Source organism: Colias philodice, chromosome 15 (genome assembly GCF_061535455.1).
Source record: "Colias philodice isolate Cphi_HAF_F1 chromosome 15, ilColPhil1 Martin Lab GWU primary, whole genome shotgun sequence".
Lineage (NCBI taxonomy): Eukaryota > Metazoa > Arthropoda > Insecta > Lepidoptera > Pieridae > Colias > Colias philodice.
This window is the reverse complement of record NC_143100.1, coordinates 9,838,648-9,858,748: the sequence shown is the minus strand read 5'-3', so window position 1 is coordinate 9,858,748 and position 20,101 is coordinate 9,838,648. Positions and strand designations below refer to the sequence as shown.

The 20,101-nt window shown below is 32.4% G+C and overlaps 1 protein-coding gene across 3 annotated transcripts in view; it reads right to left on the bottom strand.

Moving 5' to 3' along the window:
* Window positions 1–1,711: 1,711 nt before the first annotated feature.
* Window positions 1,712–20,101, bottom strand: part of LOC149482470 (neurotrimin-like) — an 81,832-nt gene continuing 63,442 nt past the window's right edge. Inside the window, exons 4-8 of one of the 3 annotated variants that reach the window (XM_089704060.1) lie at window positions 11,198–11,326; window positions 7,718–7,811; window positions 4,405–4,532; window positions 3,816–3,984; window positions 1,712–2,395 (exon numbers count right to left, since the gene is read on the bottom strand). In XM_089704060.1, coding sequence (XP_089560186.1) covers window positions 2,271–2,395; window positions 3,816–3,984; window positions 4,405–4,532; window positions 7,718–7,811; window positions 11,198–11,326 — 645 coding nt within the window. In that variant the 3' untranslated portion in view covers window positions 1,712–2,270. The remainder of the gene's footprint in view (window positions 2,396–3,815; window positions 3,985–4,404; window positions 4,533–7,717; window positions 7,812–11,197; window positions 11,327–20,101) is intronic. The other 2 variants (XM_089704062.1, XM_089704063.1) reach the window with 2 other exon arrangements.

Below are 20,101 nucleotides of genomic sequence, written 5' to 3'. Positions count from 1 at the left end.
TCGACAGTATCTGTCTTGAAAGCACTTCGAAATTCTATACAAAATGCAGATATTAAAAGTAGGACGGGGCACGCCTATAAAATTAAATAAAACAGGTAACCTTCACTAGATTTAGCTTCCAAAATTAATTACCTAAGATATGATCTGGGACCACATTATGACTACCGCAGTTGCTCCAAGGAAGAACGTTAAGTATAAACAGCGTTATTAAAATTAAATAATCATTACCTCATTTATCTATGCTATAAAATTTATATATTTTTACTTATTATACTATTTATTACCTAAATATTTTATTTTACAAAATTATTTACAGGCTACAAGCAATAAAAAAGAACGGAGGAAAATAATTTAAAATAGCCTGTAAATACTAATTTTATATGTACAATAATTAAGACATTTATAATGATCACTAACTGTACTTACAATTTACATTCTTATGCCGAAATAAAGCTAAATAGAATGTTCGTATAGGTCATAATATACCATACATATAATATTATGTACAAACCACGAAATATCTCTCTGTTAACATAGTATTGTCAGCTGCTTGCCTGGTGTGATCTATCATATATCTTTTGTATTATTTAATACTCTTCTAATCCATTTACATGTCTGTCGAACAATTACGATTATCAAATGATAAAATCGTATGCCCTTTGTAGAACATAATATTTTGCTTTATTTCGTGAACTCGGCGACAGCAATGCGGCATTTGAGTTCACATTTAAATATCGTAATATTGTTTACGCGCAGTCAAGAATTTCGCATTTGAGCAAATCAAGAGAATTACTAAGAATATTGTTTATATTTACTCGGCGTTATTTTATTCGATAAAAATATTTTTACCGAGAACTTGTGGTAAATAAAATACGTATAATTCGTGGAAAAGAAAGACTTTTTTATTCTCATATTTAGAACATACATTAAATATAGGATTGAAAACAACTTACTGTTTTTTCAAATATATTTAATCAAATTGAATATCATCTTCGTTTTTTTCTAGAAAACGGACTATTACGTTAATTAAGTCCCATTGATGGTAAAGGCATGTGTGTACATGTTGTAGAGACAGATATTTCTCTTCAATTGTACTATGTCCTTTCGATGATAATATTTACTACCACCGACGGTCTAACCTACGAATTCTTTGTTATTATTGCACTTAATACACGTTTTAGGGCATACGATTTCATCAAACACTATATCCATTATTGAAAATACATTTGAACTCGGAGAAAATGAATGAAACCAGTACGAAAGACTTAGAATAGATTATATACAGTTCTATGTAACAAGCACATTAGCTACTTGCTCATGGATTTAATTATATAGTACATAACACAACCCACACTATATTATATAAAATAGCAAAAAACATCACAGCTTGTATCGACCTTTGTGAATCAAGTTTATTTTAGACATAATTGGGAAACAAAAACTGCTACGAAAGTCCGCATTAAAATTCATAATATAGGTTAATTTGATTTTTTATAAGTGTTTTAAATGAAATTTAGTTTAATAAATAATGAAATCGAGCCAAAAATATGTTTGTATCAAATTCTTTTGAAATTACTCAAAGTATAATATAATAATTAATGGTTCATATTCGTATAATCTTTGAGTATTTTAGTTCTGATTACATTGAACAATTCATTTAAAATGTATGATGAAAGGTTGGACAACATATATTTTATAGATATTTCGTAATTATAGGTTCAATGTATATAGAAAAAATGTAGATTTAAAAGCATATCATGTTATTATTGGTTATCAATATAAAGCGAATAAGTTCATTAAGGTATTGCTATCAAACATGGGTCAATATAAAAATATATAGCAAAATAAATAATTGCTTTTTAACGATCCAATATCTGTAATGGCTCCATTAAAATACATTTACAATCACGCTATATTTTTCACGTTCGTATTTAAAATAAAACACAAATAATACGATACATCACTTTACTGATTAATGCAATAAATAAACATAATTATTACAATAAGATATCAAAAACATAGTTTACTTTGTACATATTCAAACTAGCCAACACATGACCATCGTGGTTCCTCTTCACAATCGAGAACGTTGGCCCAACAAATGATCGTCGATGCCGCCATTACGGTGATTACGAATAAACTACTCGCCCAACTGCGCCCATCGTGAAGAGAACCCATTATGTCATAATGTGTAACATTCCCACGAATCCACAAAGGTCAATACACCCAGTTTAAGATAAAACTATTTACAAATGTCCGTTCAGTGTTTGTCAAGAGACCGCCAGCAAGAGGGCCATGGCCAGCAGAACGCAGTGCGTGTGCGGTGTGAAGCTCCGGCCACCCCGCTGCATCGCGGCTGGGTACTCACCTGAGAGAGGAAAAATCGAGTTTGCTTCTGCGGCAAACATTAAAACTGTCTTTAACATTGCCGATTGTTGGAATGTATACAGTGTTAATTAGCCTGCCCGCGGTTCGCGACTACATGACGTTGTTAAGACGTTAAAATGTAAAAACGTTATATTGTGAAATAATAGTTGATCTTGTCGACTCTAAAAGGGATGGTATTCGTAGTAGGTATATCTGCTAGTAAAATTAAACCATCAAATGTTTATTTTTTTAAACAAATTGTCTAAAAATTGATTACTGCAATTTTTGTAATTTAACAACTTGTGTTTAAATTTCATTATCAGAGATTTCATGCTATCGAATCTGCTATTAAATAAAATAAAGCATTCAATTAATTTAATTATTGACTGTACATGATAAATAATAAGGCAATATTCAATATCCATTATATGTTAATTGGTTATTAAAAAACTGAAATTAACATGTTGTTTTATTAAGCATAAAAATATTTAAATATCTGTTAAATCCTAAGGAAATTATTCACATGAAATTCAGTTTAAAGTGACTTTTGTTCGTGGTTACAATGTAGCAGCTCGGTCGGAAAACCGGCATTTCCTCACAAAGACCGTATTGTCTGATGTGTGGTAGTTCATGCGAGTTATCTTTAAAAATAAACAGCGAATTTTTATCTCTATAGTAAATAATTTGGAGAATATTATATTGAAAAATATCAGTAGGAAAGGGTAGGTTACTTTTTGCAGTAAAATAATAATAAATGATGAAACAACTGAAAAACCAAAAGTGATATCGACATCATTCTTCATTCAAGAATTCAGAAATCATTTTCTAAAATCTCCCCAAAATTTTCCAGCCACGTCATCAATATTTTATTCAAGCTTCTGAACCTTTTATCACTGTAATCGTCTTTCATCTTAAATTATTGTAAGTACCGAGGGCGTTTATCATAAAACTAATCTCTTTATGGACAGGGAATCAAAATGTTGACTGAAGATTGGAAAATTTATATTCAACAGTGACCTGTTTTACGACTCGTACTGGGTCAAGGAAAGTGTCAGATAAAATCAGTCGCTTCAGACTTCATTACATATTCAATGTTTCAAATTGTTGTTGTGTGGACGATTTGTCATCGTTCTTATAAATACAGTTATTATGATAAATCGATGTAAGAATTGTTGGGTGGTAATTGCAGGAAAATGGGGAGCAAATAACATGTTTGATAATGTATAGTTACTTTAACAGTTGCCTTAATCAATAAGCTTTTATAGATGTCGTTTTATTTGAAAGTTCGTCTGTTTTTATTTTGCTTTTATGAGCCTCTGTAGTTGTTTGTTATACTCCAAGTATCTCAAAAGTCACTTTAATCTTTCGTCACTTTCGTATTTACCTAACAAGATCTTATTCTATCTATTTTATAAAAACAACATCTAACATCTACTACATATTCTTACCATTAAGCACATGAACAACAACGCTCTTAGACTGCGCGTTGCTCGGGTTGCACTGGTAGGTGCCAGAATCCGAGGGTCTAGCTTGCTGGATGAGGAGGAACGACGTGGTTGTCTCCCCCTTCTCGGTGACCACTGAGACACCTCCTCGAGGCGAATCGTAGCTTATTATCTAGAAGAGAGAACTTTCGTTGTAGAGAAGGTTAAGAGTGACGTCATAATTAGAGGAAGTAATGACTCTTTGTGGACAGCTGATTTTTATTTTTATTGTATAATATTTTTTTTATTGTATTAATTTTTTGATGACTATGAGTGTATATTTTTCTGGTAGATAGAGAATACCGATCACAATTTTGGCTACTGATCTTTATAAATATAGGGAACCTAATGCATGTTACATTTGAGAATGAACAAAATATAGCAGTCTACCAACATGATAGACAATCGTTACCAAATAAAATAACAGTACGGTCTTTATATCCTTACAATTACATACAACAAAATCTATTTCAGCCGATCGAATGAAAATTGATTGATTTACACGTTAGAAATTAAACTCTATATCAAGGATACAAGGTATATAATCACAAACCGCATCATTATGGTTCCAGAAAATATACGCTGGTGGTTCAGGGGAGTACAGCACCACGCACGTTAAGTTTATAGTGCTCCCCCGATCGATGTATAGCTCGGGCCCGCCAATTATCTCCGTCGTAGGTTCTGCAACAAATCCAATTAAATCGTAAGGACAATGTTTGAGTGCGGCTGATGTATTGTTTGTGAGACGCAATTATAGGAATCGTGGGTAATAATAATGGACTGAGGGACACGGAAAATAATGAGTACTAGTCTTTTACAACTTTTTTATCTATCATTACTCAATCTTTTGGAAAGTAATGATGTTTGTTAAAAACGTTGTAAAAGGTAGTAGAAACTTGTATAGATTAATGAGCTCTATAAAAATAAACTGTGATATGATGACATATTATGATGTAAAGTTATTAGTTAAAAAAAACTGTAATATTCTAAGAGTCGTTAAGTTTTTTCTAAAAGCTTATTTTAATGGTGAAAAATGTACAACAATTATGAATTTATTACATTGTATTGTGACCACAGATCCTACAGGTAACCTCAGCTAATTCGAGAAACTGATATACAATTAAATATAACGTAGTTTAATACAAATTACAAACAGATACAGATCGATATAGAGAAACATTTGAAAGAGAACTGTGTTTGTTGATTTCAATACACAGGAACGGTGAAATGAATAGAAATTGTAATAACAAACGCTCTGGGTGTTTCTTATCTCTGTGAGGCATTTAGTTAAAGGTTAAGGGCCCCAATACCTTTGCTGGATTTAAGCCGCAACCCTTGGGTTTGACGTAAGGTTCGCTTACAGTGCAAAGGGTCAAGCCATGTTGTAATAAGTCAATTTCAATTCAAGAATTATTGGGTATATCGCATTGTGTATTGATCGTCTTGGCTTATAAAAATCGAGAAGTCAACGCGTATATAAGAGGTAGCTTAAAGATATGTTTTGAAGATTTTTTCTTAATATATATTCAATATTATATTTTTATTTGCAGTGATTAATTAATTGCAGACGTTCTATTGTTTAAAGATCCTCTTCTTGTTTTTTAAAGAGAAGTGATTCTGAATGTAAAAACTGTTTTCTTTTAATTCAACCAAATTGAAGCCGCACAATTTGTGTTGTAATGTTATTTGATCTTAACACACATATAAATAGTTTTGTTAACTAGCGGTATAAGACTTTATTAACCTAAATATATCCCTCGAGACTCAAATCACAACCCACATGTACGAAAAATAATATTCGATTATAATTTTAGAAGTGTTCACCGCTTATCAAAGATGCCATTCATTCACAAAATAAAAATCATCTATCTTGACATCCAATTTACTGCTTAATCGAAAATAACGCCTACGTATGATTAAGCTGTAAATAAGCCACAACATAAATATAAGATTCATAGTTTTAAAAAGACCATCTAAAAATATTGTATGAAAGAAATTATATTTTCCAGACGCTTTAAAATCACTTACAATTCAACGCCATTACTATTCATTCTTTCAACATTTTAAATTGTCCTTCAGAGCTATAAAGTGCACATTAAAATAACATGGCAGACGGTAAAAAGATAATGAAAATGCAAAAGACGCAGCTAGCATTGTTGAAAATTAATTTTGGTCTTGCAGACATTTTTTACTGTACTCTCGGGTGGTCGCCTCCTCTTTATTACATGATAATATACGATGTAAACATTGTGGTTTGTAAACAACTTATATAGAACTGTAAAAGCTAGATTATTACGTTTACACAAAAGATGAAATACCTTGATGGAAAATGCTTTTGTTATTTATTGCAGTAAATAATCATGTTGCGGTTTTTCTTCATTAGAACAGCTATGATGTTCATATTATGTTTTTCTTTTTTAAAACATTTTTTATTTTTAAATTATGTACCTACTACTTTTACTTATACTACCTATATTATACCTCTAGTATCTATAATCTATACCTACACAATTAAATGTATCGTGACTAAAACAGCAATTCTCATTAACTGTTAGAAATCAATTTACATTGCTACCGATTTGTATATAGCTTAATTACGAAAGCCACACACAATACGTAATTGCGAAAGAACAACAAAACAATAAAGTTTGCTCATAAAATCCAGCCAAATAAAATAGCAACAGAACTTAGTCTATTATGCGTATTTTGTAACGGCCTGCGTGTCTTCAATATAGCGGAGTTAATTAGTTTTCTTGTTCAAACGCAAACACAAGGTACGTTGGAAAACGGTCCGTCATACGCGGGAAATTCAACAAAGAAAAACGGCGCAGTGTTATTTTGTTTTCAACCTTTAATTATGTTTGTTTTCTTTAATAAGACGCGTATCAGAATGTTATAATTATGAAAAGGATACATTGTTTTTGTTTTATTATGGTTAATGGTATCGGAAATTGCACTCTTTTAAAACTTTTTAACTGATTACGAATAACTATAGAGGGAAAATATTATCTACTAGCGGTCCGCCCCGGCTTCGCCCGTGGTACATATTTACGTTTTCTCTACATAAGAACCATCCTTGTACTTCAAGGAATATAATAAAAAAAGAATTATCGAAATCGGTCCACCCGTTCACGCGTGAATGCGTGATGCCGTGACCAAGGAAAACGGGTTTCATTTTTACATATATATATAGATAAACTATTTGTTATTAATGCTGCCTTATAATATTTAATATTTTTTTTTTATCACTATACCTATACGATCTATGAGATGAGGTGTGTTAATTGAATAGAAAAAACTCAACACATAAATAATTTTATACCACAATAATTGACACCTCATACTTTAAATAAAGAGATTAAATTTCATAAATTTTGACCTCTAAATAGAAGACGCAAGAAGACAGTCATTGACCTCCCACAGAATATTATTTATCGTTAAATTTCTAAATACAAAATATAGTAACTACAATAACATAAATCAAGCGAATCAAAAATGATGAGAGTGCGTTTTCGTTCATTGTTTAGTGGTTGTTTTAGCACTGGTTAAGGTTGAAATAACAAATTTATATGAGAAAGCATTTACCGTTGTTTTACTTAATATATTAACAACATTTTTTCTGTTTTGTTAATTTGTTTTTACATATTTTAAAAATATGCAGTTATAATTCACTTATTGTTACACGTGTGTTATTATACGTATTTTGAAATAAAATGAAAAAAGTCTAAGGCAAAATAAACCGCCTCAGGCAACCGCGTAAAAATTCCACCCTCAAGTGTATGAAACACAATATATGAAACGTTCTATCAAATTAAAATGCAAATTCGCAAACTTTAGCAATTTCTAAATAATGAAAGTGAACTTACCGACAACATTCAAATGTATAAAGTGACTCATGTGTGGTGTCGTCGATATTTGGCATTCGTAAATACCAGAATCCCTGTGTTGTGGATATTTGATCTGAAACAACAATACATTTTAGTATGATCGCATCAATTTTCTCGTCTGCTGCATATTTCAATAACAATAGATAGAGTTGTTGAACTGAAGTATTAGATTATCTTAGGCGGAGCTGATCCAGTGCATTGCTTTATATTCAATGACTTGTCTCGTTTTAATGAAGTTTCAATTGAAGGGCGTTTGTTGAACTATAATATCATTTTATAGTTTAATTGGTTTATGAGATCGATTTTAAAGGGATAAAGGCGATAATATAAACATTCAATATAATACATTTATAATTGATACTTCAAAGAAGAACTAGACGCTACAAGTAATTGGTTTGTATACGATTTATATGCAAAATAAAATAATGAATCACAATCGATTGCATTTAATATTATAGTAATAAATTTGAAGTATATTCTTAGATGTAAATGAAGAATTTTAAATTGTTAAATTTATTAGTATGTAAATATTTCATCAAAGTAGGTCATTGATAAACACAAGTATAAAAAATCTGTATTAAAGTATGAGGCGTGTTATTATTTCTTGATGAATATTGAGTGAAAAACAAACTGCACTTTAAATATCCATTATTGAATACCGCCTTAATGACTCTATGGTTGTATGGGCTAACAAAGTAAAGGCTTTTAACAAAGTTAATGGAAAAACAATGCTTTAATGTGTGTACTTATATATGTAAAATACGTAGGTATTAGGTTACGTAGGTATTATCGCCGCGTCTCGGCGTCTAGGTCACATGGGGTGAATCCTTCCTACGAGGAAGTAGAGGAGTGGAGGGCCGAGGCTGTCGAGCGGCGGTTCCGAGAGTGGGAACGCCGGCTCGAGGAGCCCAGCGCGGGTGAGAGGACGGTTGCGGCCATACGTCCAGTCCTCCAAGAGTGGTGCGACAGGCGGCACGGGGCCATAACCTTCCGCCTTACGCAGATACTGTCCGGGCACGGCTGCTTCGGGCGGTACCTGTGTAAAGTCGCGAGGAGGGAGCCCAGCATGGTCTGCCATTGGTGTGCCTGCCCGGAGGACACGGCAGATCACACTCTTGCCGTGTGACCCGCGTGGGCCGAGCCCCGTGCTCGCTTAGTCGCGATAATCGGGCCGGATCTCTCTCTACCCTCCGTTGTTCGTGCAATGGTGGATGGCGACAGATCCTGGCGTGCGGTGATCGCATTCTCGGAGAGCGTGATCTCGCAGAAAGAGGAGGCAGAGCGGGTGCGCGAGAGGGATCCTCACGCGGACCCGATCCGGCGCAGACGTCTTATTGGGCGTCGTCGCCGTGTTGCGGCCGCTTTACACGGTCGCAACGTGCCTCCTTGACGAAGGGCGCCGGGCGGTGGAACGGGGAATGTAATCCATCGTCCGGTGCGGTGAGGCGACTTGAGACGTGTTCTGCTCATGCCGCCAACGGGAGGGAAGAGCAGGCAAACCACCTTTCCTGTTCTTGGCTTGCGCCTGGCCTGGAGATGGGCTGCCGCCGAGGGGGTCGCGGAAGAATTCTAACAAATACCCGCGGCCCCATCATTAAAGCGGCTCGACGGAACACAGTGGGGTTTTAGTCGGTAAGAATCCGACATAACCCACGGCTCCTTCCCCGGGGGCCGTGGGCATCTTTGGAAGATTTCCCCACTATAAAAAAAAAAAAAAAAAAAAAAGGTTACGTAGGTATTAATATACCTATATTTAATTAGAAATATAAAATAGGATCGCTCATTCGTGATAAAATTATGAACTTATAAATTGTAACCTATTCCTTACATTATTTGAACTTGTTCACATTAAACTTAACACAAAAAACAACTGAAAATTATTGTCATGTAAAATTCGAATAATGCACAAAATATTATCAGTTGATAAGGTGCCTCGTCAACTGATAATAATTAGTATATTTTTAATATTTACTAACATTAATGGATCTCTAAATAAATAAATAAAAACAAAACATAAATCAGTTTTACTTTTATCTAACACTCATTCAAGACACTAACAATGTATTCCCTGCATTACTTTTTTAATTACTCTCAATCGTGAAAAGAATCTATATGTATGTAAAGAATGTAAAACATACAAAACCAATGCATCTATCGCATATTGTAAAGAATACTTACAACTGAAATGAAACTGAAATACATGGAATTTATCCAGCACACTTATCATAATTATGTACGAGAATATGAAAAAGTATATACGAACTCCCACATAAGAGACGATATTTTTAAAATGAATGCCTATATATCGCGAACAACAGAAAACAAAGACCATCATTATGATGACAACTTTCAGTACGGCGATGAAAATAACAAAAGCTTTTCAAAATGAGAAGTTGCTGTATTAATGCAAATCTTATGACTGTTACACTAGGTCCTATTTTTAAATGAACAATGCTCTGTTCCGCGAAATTTATTTTAATTATTTAAATTAAAATATACTTGGAGTGAAATGAGATTTCTTTAATTATATCCGCATAATGCTAAGCGCATTGCGAAGGAAGCTTCTTCATTAACGATGCACTATAAACGATATCAATTTAACGGGGAATTCGCTCGAGAGAACCTTTCACCAATATAGGTTATAGATTTGTGTAACACTAGCTCGTGCATGCGATGTTTACCTCTTTTTGTGTAATTTGATAGTAGTGTCATCAGGTCATTGCCCAATTTTAATAGTTTCGTAAAAAGTTTCTCCAATAATACTTAAAACAAACATCGGGTTAAAATACACGATATTAGATCATTATTAGGAATAAGAAGATAATATATTTATGTGGGAATACAAAAATTCGTCTATCAAAATGCTATTAACACAAAATTGCAATGATAATTTTAAACTCCTATTACATGGTACTTATAAAACAATACAAAGACCGGTATCGATAAACAACTACCATCGTTGCGTAAATTAGTCAAACGCCCAGCACTATTCAACTGCGGCGCTCCAGTTTCACAATGGTATCTATTTCATAATACATTGAATATAGCGTTTAGTAAGGACTTGAAATTCTGCTGGTTCTGGGAACATAGGATTAAGTCGTTTGTGTTAGAAGACCGGTACGGTGCTGTGAAACCTGCCAACTATACATCTGTACTAGTATCTCTATGTTATGGTGATGTTTTTGTTCCTCGGATTACGGGCTGAATATTGTTCCGAAAAATTACGAGGATCTCTGTTTATTATACACATGTGAAGGTTATCTTTCACGAGTACAACAATAAATTAAAAAGAAATAAGCAATACTAACGAGTTAACGACGTAAAAATCTGATACTTTCATAGTTATGAACAAAAGAGTGTCAACTTGTCTACACAATAATATAACATGTCTCAAGAAGTAGAAGGAATCTCGACTGATTGAGAAAATGATTGTCAAAGTAGTAAAGAGTTATAATATACCTGTAAAGTCCAGTCTTCAGAATGTGGAAGGTGTATAGCTCGAAACCGCTGGTCGCTCGTGTAGGTGTACCTGCCCACAGTCAGTAAGTGGATGTCACGGTGCCTCACCCACGATACTTGCATGTTAAGCTGGAACAGAACCTATTGTGAGATAGTAGGAAACGTCTCAAGAGGAGCCTTGAAGAAATTGTAGTGAAGCAGCTCTGTCAGTGTAGACGTGGCTTGGCAGCAGTATGGACATGTTTTGGACGGGAAAGCGCCTGTACCATAATTTTCTCGCCACGTTCACACTGACCGAGCTGCTTTGGGCAGCATTTCCTTTCCTCGAGGCTGTTCGCTCTGTGTGGACCCGCCTAATAAGGACGATATTTTCAACCATTATTAGTAAAGGGTGAAGATCTATTTGTCCAATGACTTCGATGTTCAAAATTAAATACGGTTCATATAATTTTATAGAAAAATTACTGGAAGCATGGGGTTTTCAAGAAATTTTTCGTTTATTTTCGTTTCGTACAATATGAGCGTAAAAATATTTTGCTTCTTCTTTCACTGGAAAGGTCACAGTTCTGAGAACTTCTTCTGAGAACTTTCGTATTTTTGCTTTTCCAAATTAAGTAAATAAAATACGAACAAAATACATGAGAAATTTACCAATAAGGTTTACGTTCGAAAACCGAAATGATTGAAAATTTAAATATCTATTAAGAAACAATTCCCCAAATTGCTAGGAACCTTTAAAGAATAATTAATAACGAACAAAGATTGATTTATCTGACTGAGCTCTTGTAATCACCGACGACGGTAATCTCATTATTATTTCAAATGCTTACAAAAGTGCTTGGGAAGATATACTAGAAATAATTAAGTGGACTGTGAAGCTAATTAAATTATGTCCCCATTGGGATGCGAAACCGCAGTTCCTTTATTAGAGACGTGGCTTAATTACTTTAAAACTTCGGACATCGGCTGTATGATAATTCTGATGAATTAACACATTATTGTCGTGTAATTTATCATACTATTGTCATGTAACTTAACATAATATCAAAGTCATTATAAAAGGGGGCACTGAAAAACAGCGCTGCCAATGTTCCTGAACGTTGCAGCATATGCTGAGCTGTCTCCTTTTTGTCAGGGTCGTATGACACACCTTATAGTCCGGGATACATCGCCCATTTTTGCAAGTGATTACTATCAAGCTAATTTTTCGTGAGTAGCTTTATTTTGATGAGATGCCCAATAATTTCATGTACAAAACTCTCAATTGTGGTAGCTACCAGAGGAAACAAGGTTAAAATATTTTGATTTGATGGTTCTCAAATATTAATTACTAACTGAATGTTTTTTTTGTTCAATCTCAAGATAATTATCTAAATTATTCGAAAAAATATTTGTCCTACAAAATCTATGGTTTGATCAAAGAGTCCCCCTTTCCAATGTGTATCGATAACGAAGTCATCATAAATTATTACTAACCAGCTGATTTTTTTATTTTCACTTATTTAATACTTATATAATTCAACAGACATATTGTCCTACAAATTGCGTAATAAATATTTGAGAACCGTCAAATCAAAAATTTTTATCCTTGTTACCTCTGTAAGCTACCACAATCGAGAGTTTGGTACATGAAATTATTGGGCATCTCATCAAAATAAAGCTACTCACGAAAAATTAGCTTGATAGTAATCACTTGCAAAAATGGGCGATGTATCCCGGACTATTAATAAAAAATATTGGTTATCATTTTATTTTCTGTACGTGTTTTTTTATGTTATTAATTTAAGTGTTATTGTTGCTATTTCTTGTTGTGGTGCTTTCTTATTTAACTTTTACGGTTCTTCATGTTTTATATCTATGTGTGTGCGTGTGTGTTATGCTGTCCTTGTATCAACATAATATACAAAGTGTGTTTATCAGTTCAGAAAGATCTGAACTAATCAATTCAGTAAAATTTAGGACCAACAATCTACATCCTACATGGATTAAACTCAAACTCACTTAAAAAGAAACATAACAACTAACAAAAATTAATCAATTACTTATAAAAGCTTCCAACTTTAGCTGAACGATAATTCTGATGTTTTTATCACTAATATTGATAAAAACATCAGAATAAGTATAATTAAGTTTAAGTATAATACACTGTTTGTAGTAAAAATAAGTATAATTTAGGTTTGTATGAACTTCGAACTTTTAAGAATATAATGTGGTGTAGAAATATCAAATAAGTGACCTTTCATTAAAATATTAATTCAGTTTTTCGAGAATACTGATTTTTATGCAGATAAAAATTAATTCATCACATTCTTACTATTTTGATTTCCAAGTTCAAAGAATCAAATTTTGAAATTACATAATATAATTGATTCATAAAGAAAAATACAGATTTTCGTTACTATAATTTAATAAAAAAACTTGAAATTTTTATTCCATACATAAAATTTTAATAAGTTGGAGTATAGTTTATAAAAAATTGGTCTATTGATACAACATTTAAATTCACCGAAGCTTCGAGATTGAATTTTCATAAAGTAAAATCCTTGGAAAAGACACAAATTAATTAAAATATGCTTTAACTTGTAAACTTAAAAAATGAACAATTCTTTAACCCTTAAAGCTTTTCTGTCACTTTTTTAGTACATGTACTTATTGCCGTGTAAATCTTGAACGTTCCAAAAAATCTAGAAAATTGACTACGTTGGAGAAAGTACGATAACAATCCTTTATTTTTCTCCTACATGCCAATTATAGAAAACATTTAATTCGTGTGCTAGGTGACTGTTGAATTTAGGGAATCCCGGAATTAGTGATGGTTTGTGTTTCTGGTCAATAATAGCTTTAATGAAATAGTTTCCATGTTTGATTGCTATTGATTTAACTTTCAGATGAGATAAACTGTTGTTTTTGCTATAAAGATTATAAAATATTCAAATAATTCTATGACAAAATATTCGAAATATAGCTGGTCCGTTTTTTGGGACAGTGCCGTAGATACAGGTAACTAAGAACCCATTGGCATGTCCCAAGAAACGGACGTTGCCATGATTCGTACTTTAATAAAATATCACTTTTATTGGATTTTCTTGCTTTAGAGTCTTTAATTATATGTAGAATTATTTTTAATTAAGTTCAAAATGACGAATATAATCTAAGACCAGTTAAATCTGTTGGGTCTACAGTAGAACCGGGAGTTCCTCGACCTCCACATGCATTTCGTCTAAATGTCCTAATCATCGGCCAAATATCACTTCACATTTTAGAAAAACCATTATTATTTGTATTAAATGAAACTAACGGTTACTTGACACGAAATAATAAATGTTATATAACATTCCACACAACTAAATAGTGTGATTGAGCTCGAGAGGGCTCAATTATCATTTGTTAGGTATTTAGTTAAAATTTAAGAATTTTTTGTTATAATAGATAGTGAAAATACTGTGATACAATAAAACAATAAAATGCTACTTGAAATTGTTTTCAATTGTGTTATATTAAGTGAATTTTATTTTTTTTTTCATTCTTATTTTATAAGCTGTATGACAGCGTTGTCCGTTTTTTGAGACAGCAATGAAGACGGGGTTCTTGGCAAAGGCCGTTTTAACGGACATCCTGAAAAACCTACTTACAGGAAATTTGTTTTATTTTTTTCTTTACTATAGTATTTTTTAATCAATAACTATCACTAAAACCAATTCAGGTCATATCTGGATACATTATTTCAGGGCTTGCCGTGTTAAGGGTTAAGAATCTGTTCATACGAAGAAAAATATTAACATAATAATTTTGCGATAGGGCATTACAGAATAACTAAAGAGGCATAAAATGCTGTTGTAACAACGTTAAAAAAGATAGAAAGAGTTAATTTAACAATTTTTAATTCCAAACGGCAGCTTTTATAATCACTAATGGCTATGTTTTACTTCTTTCATTTAATAGGCTCATAATAATACTTTTCAAAAATTAAAAAATTACAGGATATAAAAAGAAAATCAATCATACTACTACTATTTTATAATTATTTATATTACAATCTAACGACTCGCTCCGGTTCCACCCGTAATATGATGAAATAATTTGTAGTTGTAGTTTTGCCTTAAAAACATACCAGTAATCGTAACTTCTCTGTCTAATAAGCAGGTTATTAGTGAACCTAATTCTACGATCAATTACTTATAGATACTGAAGATTTATGTATAATGATAATGCATATATGTTATTACTAGATTTCCGCCCGCGGCTTCGCCCGCGTTTGCAAAGGAAAACCCGCATAGTTCCCGTTCCCGTTGGATTTCCGGGATAAAACCTATCCTATGTGTTAATCCAAGTTACCCTCTATATGTGTGCTAAATTTCATTGTAATCGGTTCAGTAGTTTTTACGTGAAAGAGTAACAAACATCCATACATCCATACATCCATACAAACTTTCGCCTTTATAATAGTATTAGGATGATAATGCATATATATTATTATAGAAAAAACCAGTTTTATCTCGGAATATACAGTAACATTTATTATCCCTACATAATGCAAAACCGCTGGTGAACGCCATGCTATTCATTTATTCATATTCCTTCATAATAGGACGATAATTTTACACAAATTTCTACGCAGCACGTTCGCGAACATTGTAAATTTAGCCTTCGCATTTCCACGTAATACCAGGTTACCCAAATATTTAAATAACATTCAATCTTCGTTAATTTTAAAACAAATTGGAATCTTGAATCTAAAATTAATTTTGTCTGCAATTAATTTGATTGAAGCTACGATTTTAATACTTATTTAAGTGGAGCCAACATTCTTATTTGTTAGAGACATCTAGAAGATAATATAATTTGAGTTTACTTGGTTACTTTGAAACCAAACCACTCAGTTAATCCGTGAGACGTGAAATGTAAAGATTCCTCCGATAAGTACTTCGTAGACTGTATACAATGATATTAGACTTTGGAGGTCAAATGTTGAACTTGTTATAATATTCAGAGGCTATTTTTATATTGAATAATTTTGATATACTTGGATAGTTGTTCAAATTTATTCAGTGAAATTTTCAGTAATTTAATTTCAAAAAGTACCTCTAATATTGATTAATGTTATAAACTTTGAGTATTAAATGAAAAAATACAAATTTGATTATATTGAGCCAATTATTGAGTCAAAATTATTATAACATTGCTTAAATTTAAGCACAGATAAGATAATAGTTTTAAAAAAGAAATCACTTTTTCCAATAATTCATAATAACTATCATATTATATAAAATAGGTTTCAGTACTTAATTTTTAGTTACTTAAATTATATTTATTTATTTATTTATTTAAAATATACATACATACTCTCATTCACACACTCACTCACAAAAAGTCTTTTGTGAGTGAGTGTGTAGTGTAGTCACACACCATTCCTACACCTACACTCATCACAATAGTACTTTGTTTATTATTTTAACGTATATCTTTTCCTCCTACTTTCTAACTCAATTTTCTTTGTCACATGTTTATTATAATAATTCTATTAATGGAATTCCTTTTCATTGGCGTATTGTTCAATTATTATGTAATTTTTGTAAGAATAGCTGTAAGGAATCAGAAATAAATAAATAAATAAATAGTTACTACGTGAATTATAGTCCGTTAAAAGAAAAATATTAAAACAAAAATCACTATTTTATAAATTCGCAGTCACTTAGCGCTTTTTTTTACATAGGTACTTAAGCTTTTTTTTTAATAGACTCTTTGTAAAACTTTAAAATGAGAAATCTCTTATATTTCTTTTTATCTTCTCTTCTGGTTGGATTCATCTAGACAGTTAGTGTATCTGATTTCACGGTATTCAGAACCCTTTCATCTTAAACCACGCGAGTGGATGAACAACTGAGGAAAAACGTAACGAAATGTATTAATAATAATTACGAAAGGGAAGTAAAGCCGTAAGCAATTATAGTATTTCCTAAACATCAAGATATTCCAATTTTTTTTTCTTATCTATTATAAATAAATTTAAATTGAAAACTAACACGACTCACCTGATTATTATAATAATTAACACGACCGTAATAAAATATATAAAACAACATAAAATTAAAACTATATTACAAAATGGTAGTAAAGCCGAAACCAATTAAAGTCTTTCCTAAATACTTATTTAGAAATTATACTATTTTCTTATCTAAGGTAATAATTTTAAACCTGCACGTCAATAAAGGTGCCAACTACGTGAACGAATATCCAAAGCCATTACATTAGCACACACAATAAACAAACACGAACGTAATAAATATTAAACAACATAAAAGAAACTGAAACTCATAAAATCTGCACTAACAATCGTATCTCCTATAAAGCAGATACCCGATCATATTTCGTTCTTTTACTAGCACTATTCTGACAGAGGTTATATTATATGGGCTGTAAATCTAATAACACAGTGCTGAATTTAGCCGATCCGGTTTCATAGTTTTGATCAAATCTATACTAATATTAAAAAGCTGAAGAGTTTGTTTGTTTGAAGGCGCTAATCTCGGGAACTACGGGTCCAAATTGAAAAATTCTTTCGGTGTTAGATAGCCCATTTATCGAGGAAGGCTATATGCTATATATCATCTCACTGAGACCAACAGGAGCAGAGCATTGCGGGTAAAACCGCGGAGCATAGCTAGTGCCGAATAACCGTTTGCGCATATATATGTAGGTCAAGTAAATGAAAAGGATCCGTTCAAATGCATTTGGGGCGAGCCAATTCTCACAGGAAATCATTGTGGCTGAAGGAGCTCGATTCATTACCGACTGGGTCTATTTTTGTGTCACTGGAATTGATTGTGTGACGAAGGTTTCAATCTTCATTCTACATTATGGTGTGTTATAAATGTGTACGGAAATAAATGTAGTTGAAGTTAGTTTGCCGAAATGTGACATGGACGAATCTTTTATTAGGACGCTTTGTGTTGATAAAACTGAAAAGAAAGGTAACATAACATGGATTTTTTTTACCTTACATGAATAATATTATAGCTAACCGTGTTTTATTTCTATCTTCATATTTTAGTACTCAAGTATTTGTGGTTAGCATTGGCTTAGCTTTAATAAGTGAGATACTACACTGACCTAAAACATTGGCATGCTGACCACTGACCACTAAAGTAATTGAAATATTTAGTCAGAATTCAGATCTCCATTTCATATGCTCATTCGGTAAGCTATAACCCAAGGCACTAACTGTGTCATCGCGTAAAGCAATTACTCTCGGGGTCATCCAGTAAAAGGTACCAAAACTAGGCCAATACCATTAACAGTGAAGAAAAGGCGTTTTATTTTCCACATTGTCGTCATAAATAGCGCGGTGAAATAAAAATCTGAGCTGACGATCTCATTAGGAATACTTGTCATAACAGTTAATGTGGCGTCGAATGCGCAGTGGACGTGACACCCACAAATACAGTTTAATGCTCCATTTCCTAGGCGCTACTCATTAGCATATCTAATTTCAAGCTCGACTTTCATTTGTCCGATCGTTAGTTCTATCTCACGGATGCGCTGGGGCGGTTCTGTTGATTTGTTACATTTTTCTCGTTAGTTCAAGTGGGTTGTGGGATTATTGCCTGTGCGGTGCACATTACGAGCTTTTAATGCGCTTTGTTTTTTTAACCAATTTTGTAAGGATATTTTTGTGTATTGTTGTGTTAAAAACCATCGATAATGAGATATTGTCTCTCTCTGTCAGGGAATTTCTTGCTGGCTCTTCCCTGTACAAATTGCTATCAGAACCGGTGTTAAATGGTAAAAATTTGTAACCATTCAACAATACTTGAAGCACTTTTCTTAACATAGTTTTGAAGATGAGATAGAAGAAGTGAAATTTAATAAATGTTTTGAGTTTAATAATAACAAAACTATAGAAATAGTACTGTATGCAAATTACAAGCACTCGCAGTGCGACATACAATTATTCATTATACATTTAGTGATGTGAATTTCAATGCATGTTTAGAGCTTAAGCTACCAGCTTAAAATATAATCTGCATACAATATTGTGCAACGATTTGTGAATGATAAATGAATATAAATGGATGTTTTATTGTATGTATTGTAAATGATAATAAAGAAATTTGAAAATATAATGTTATTAGAGTACAAGTATTGTTTATTAAAAATAACGATAGTTAACTAAAAAGGAGTTTAAGAGTTGAACATTAATTAACAAATATAACGCTTCAAAGCTTTCAAATATATTTGAAAGAAAGCTACGAGCCGAGTTGAAAATTGACAAACTTAAAAACAAACAAAACATTATAAACGGATTTTCATCCAACACTCTTTCAAATAATAACTTTTTTAATTAGCACAACCGTTTATCACGAAGAAATTATGAATAAATTATATCATCATTCAGGCCGAAAGTTGTCTTGTGTCTTTGACGAGAACTCGGAAAAAACTAGGCCAAAAATGTTCCTTTTGTGTTCTATAGCTAATGAGGTGTACATTTTTGAATAACATTATGCTGAATTGGAAAATGGAATAATACAGTCATTATACCGTAAGAGTTGTTATAGTGGATGATATTAAAGTACATGAACTTGACTCAACGCTTGCTACTTATGAAAGATGTGGCATCGCTGCCTAATGAGCTTTTTATTTATAAACTTGCTCCAACAATGCCGGCTTAAAGTTGCATTGTGCCATTGTTACATTTCATTTGAAACGCGGATTTTGTGGTACGCCATCTGAATTGGACGTTGGTTATGAAATAAGGGACCTCGTTAGTGAGAACGTGCACGGCCTTGTTTTGCTGTGCCCTTCAATCAACTTTATTTCATTAATGAAATGACTATGATAGTGTTACGTATTTCTCGTTATTCGTTTTCCATTTGTAGTAAAATAATGGAAGCTTTACCTCGAATT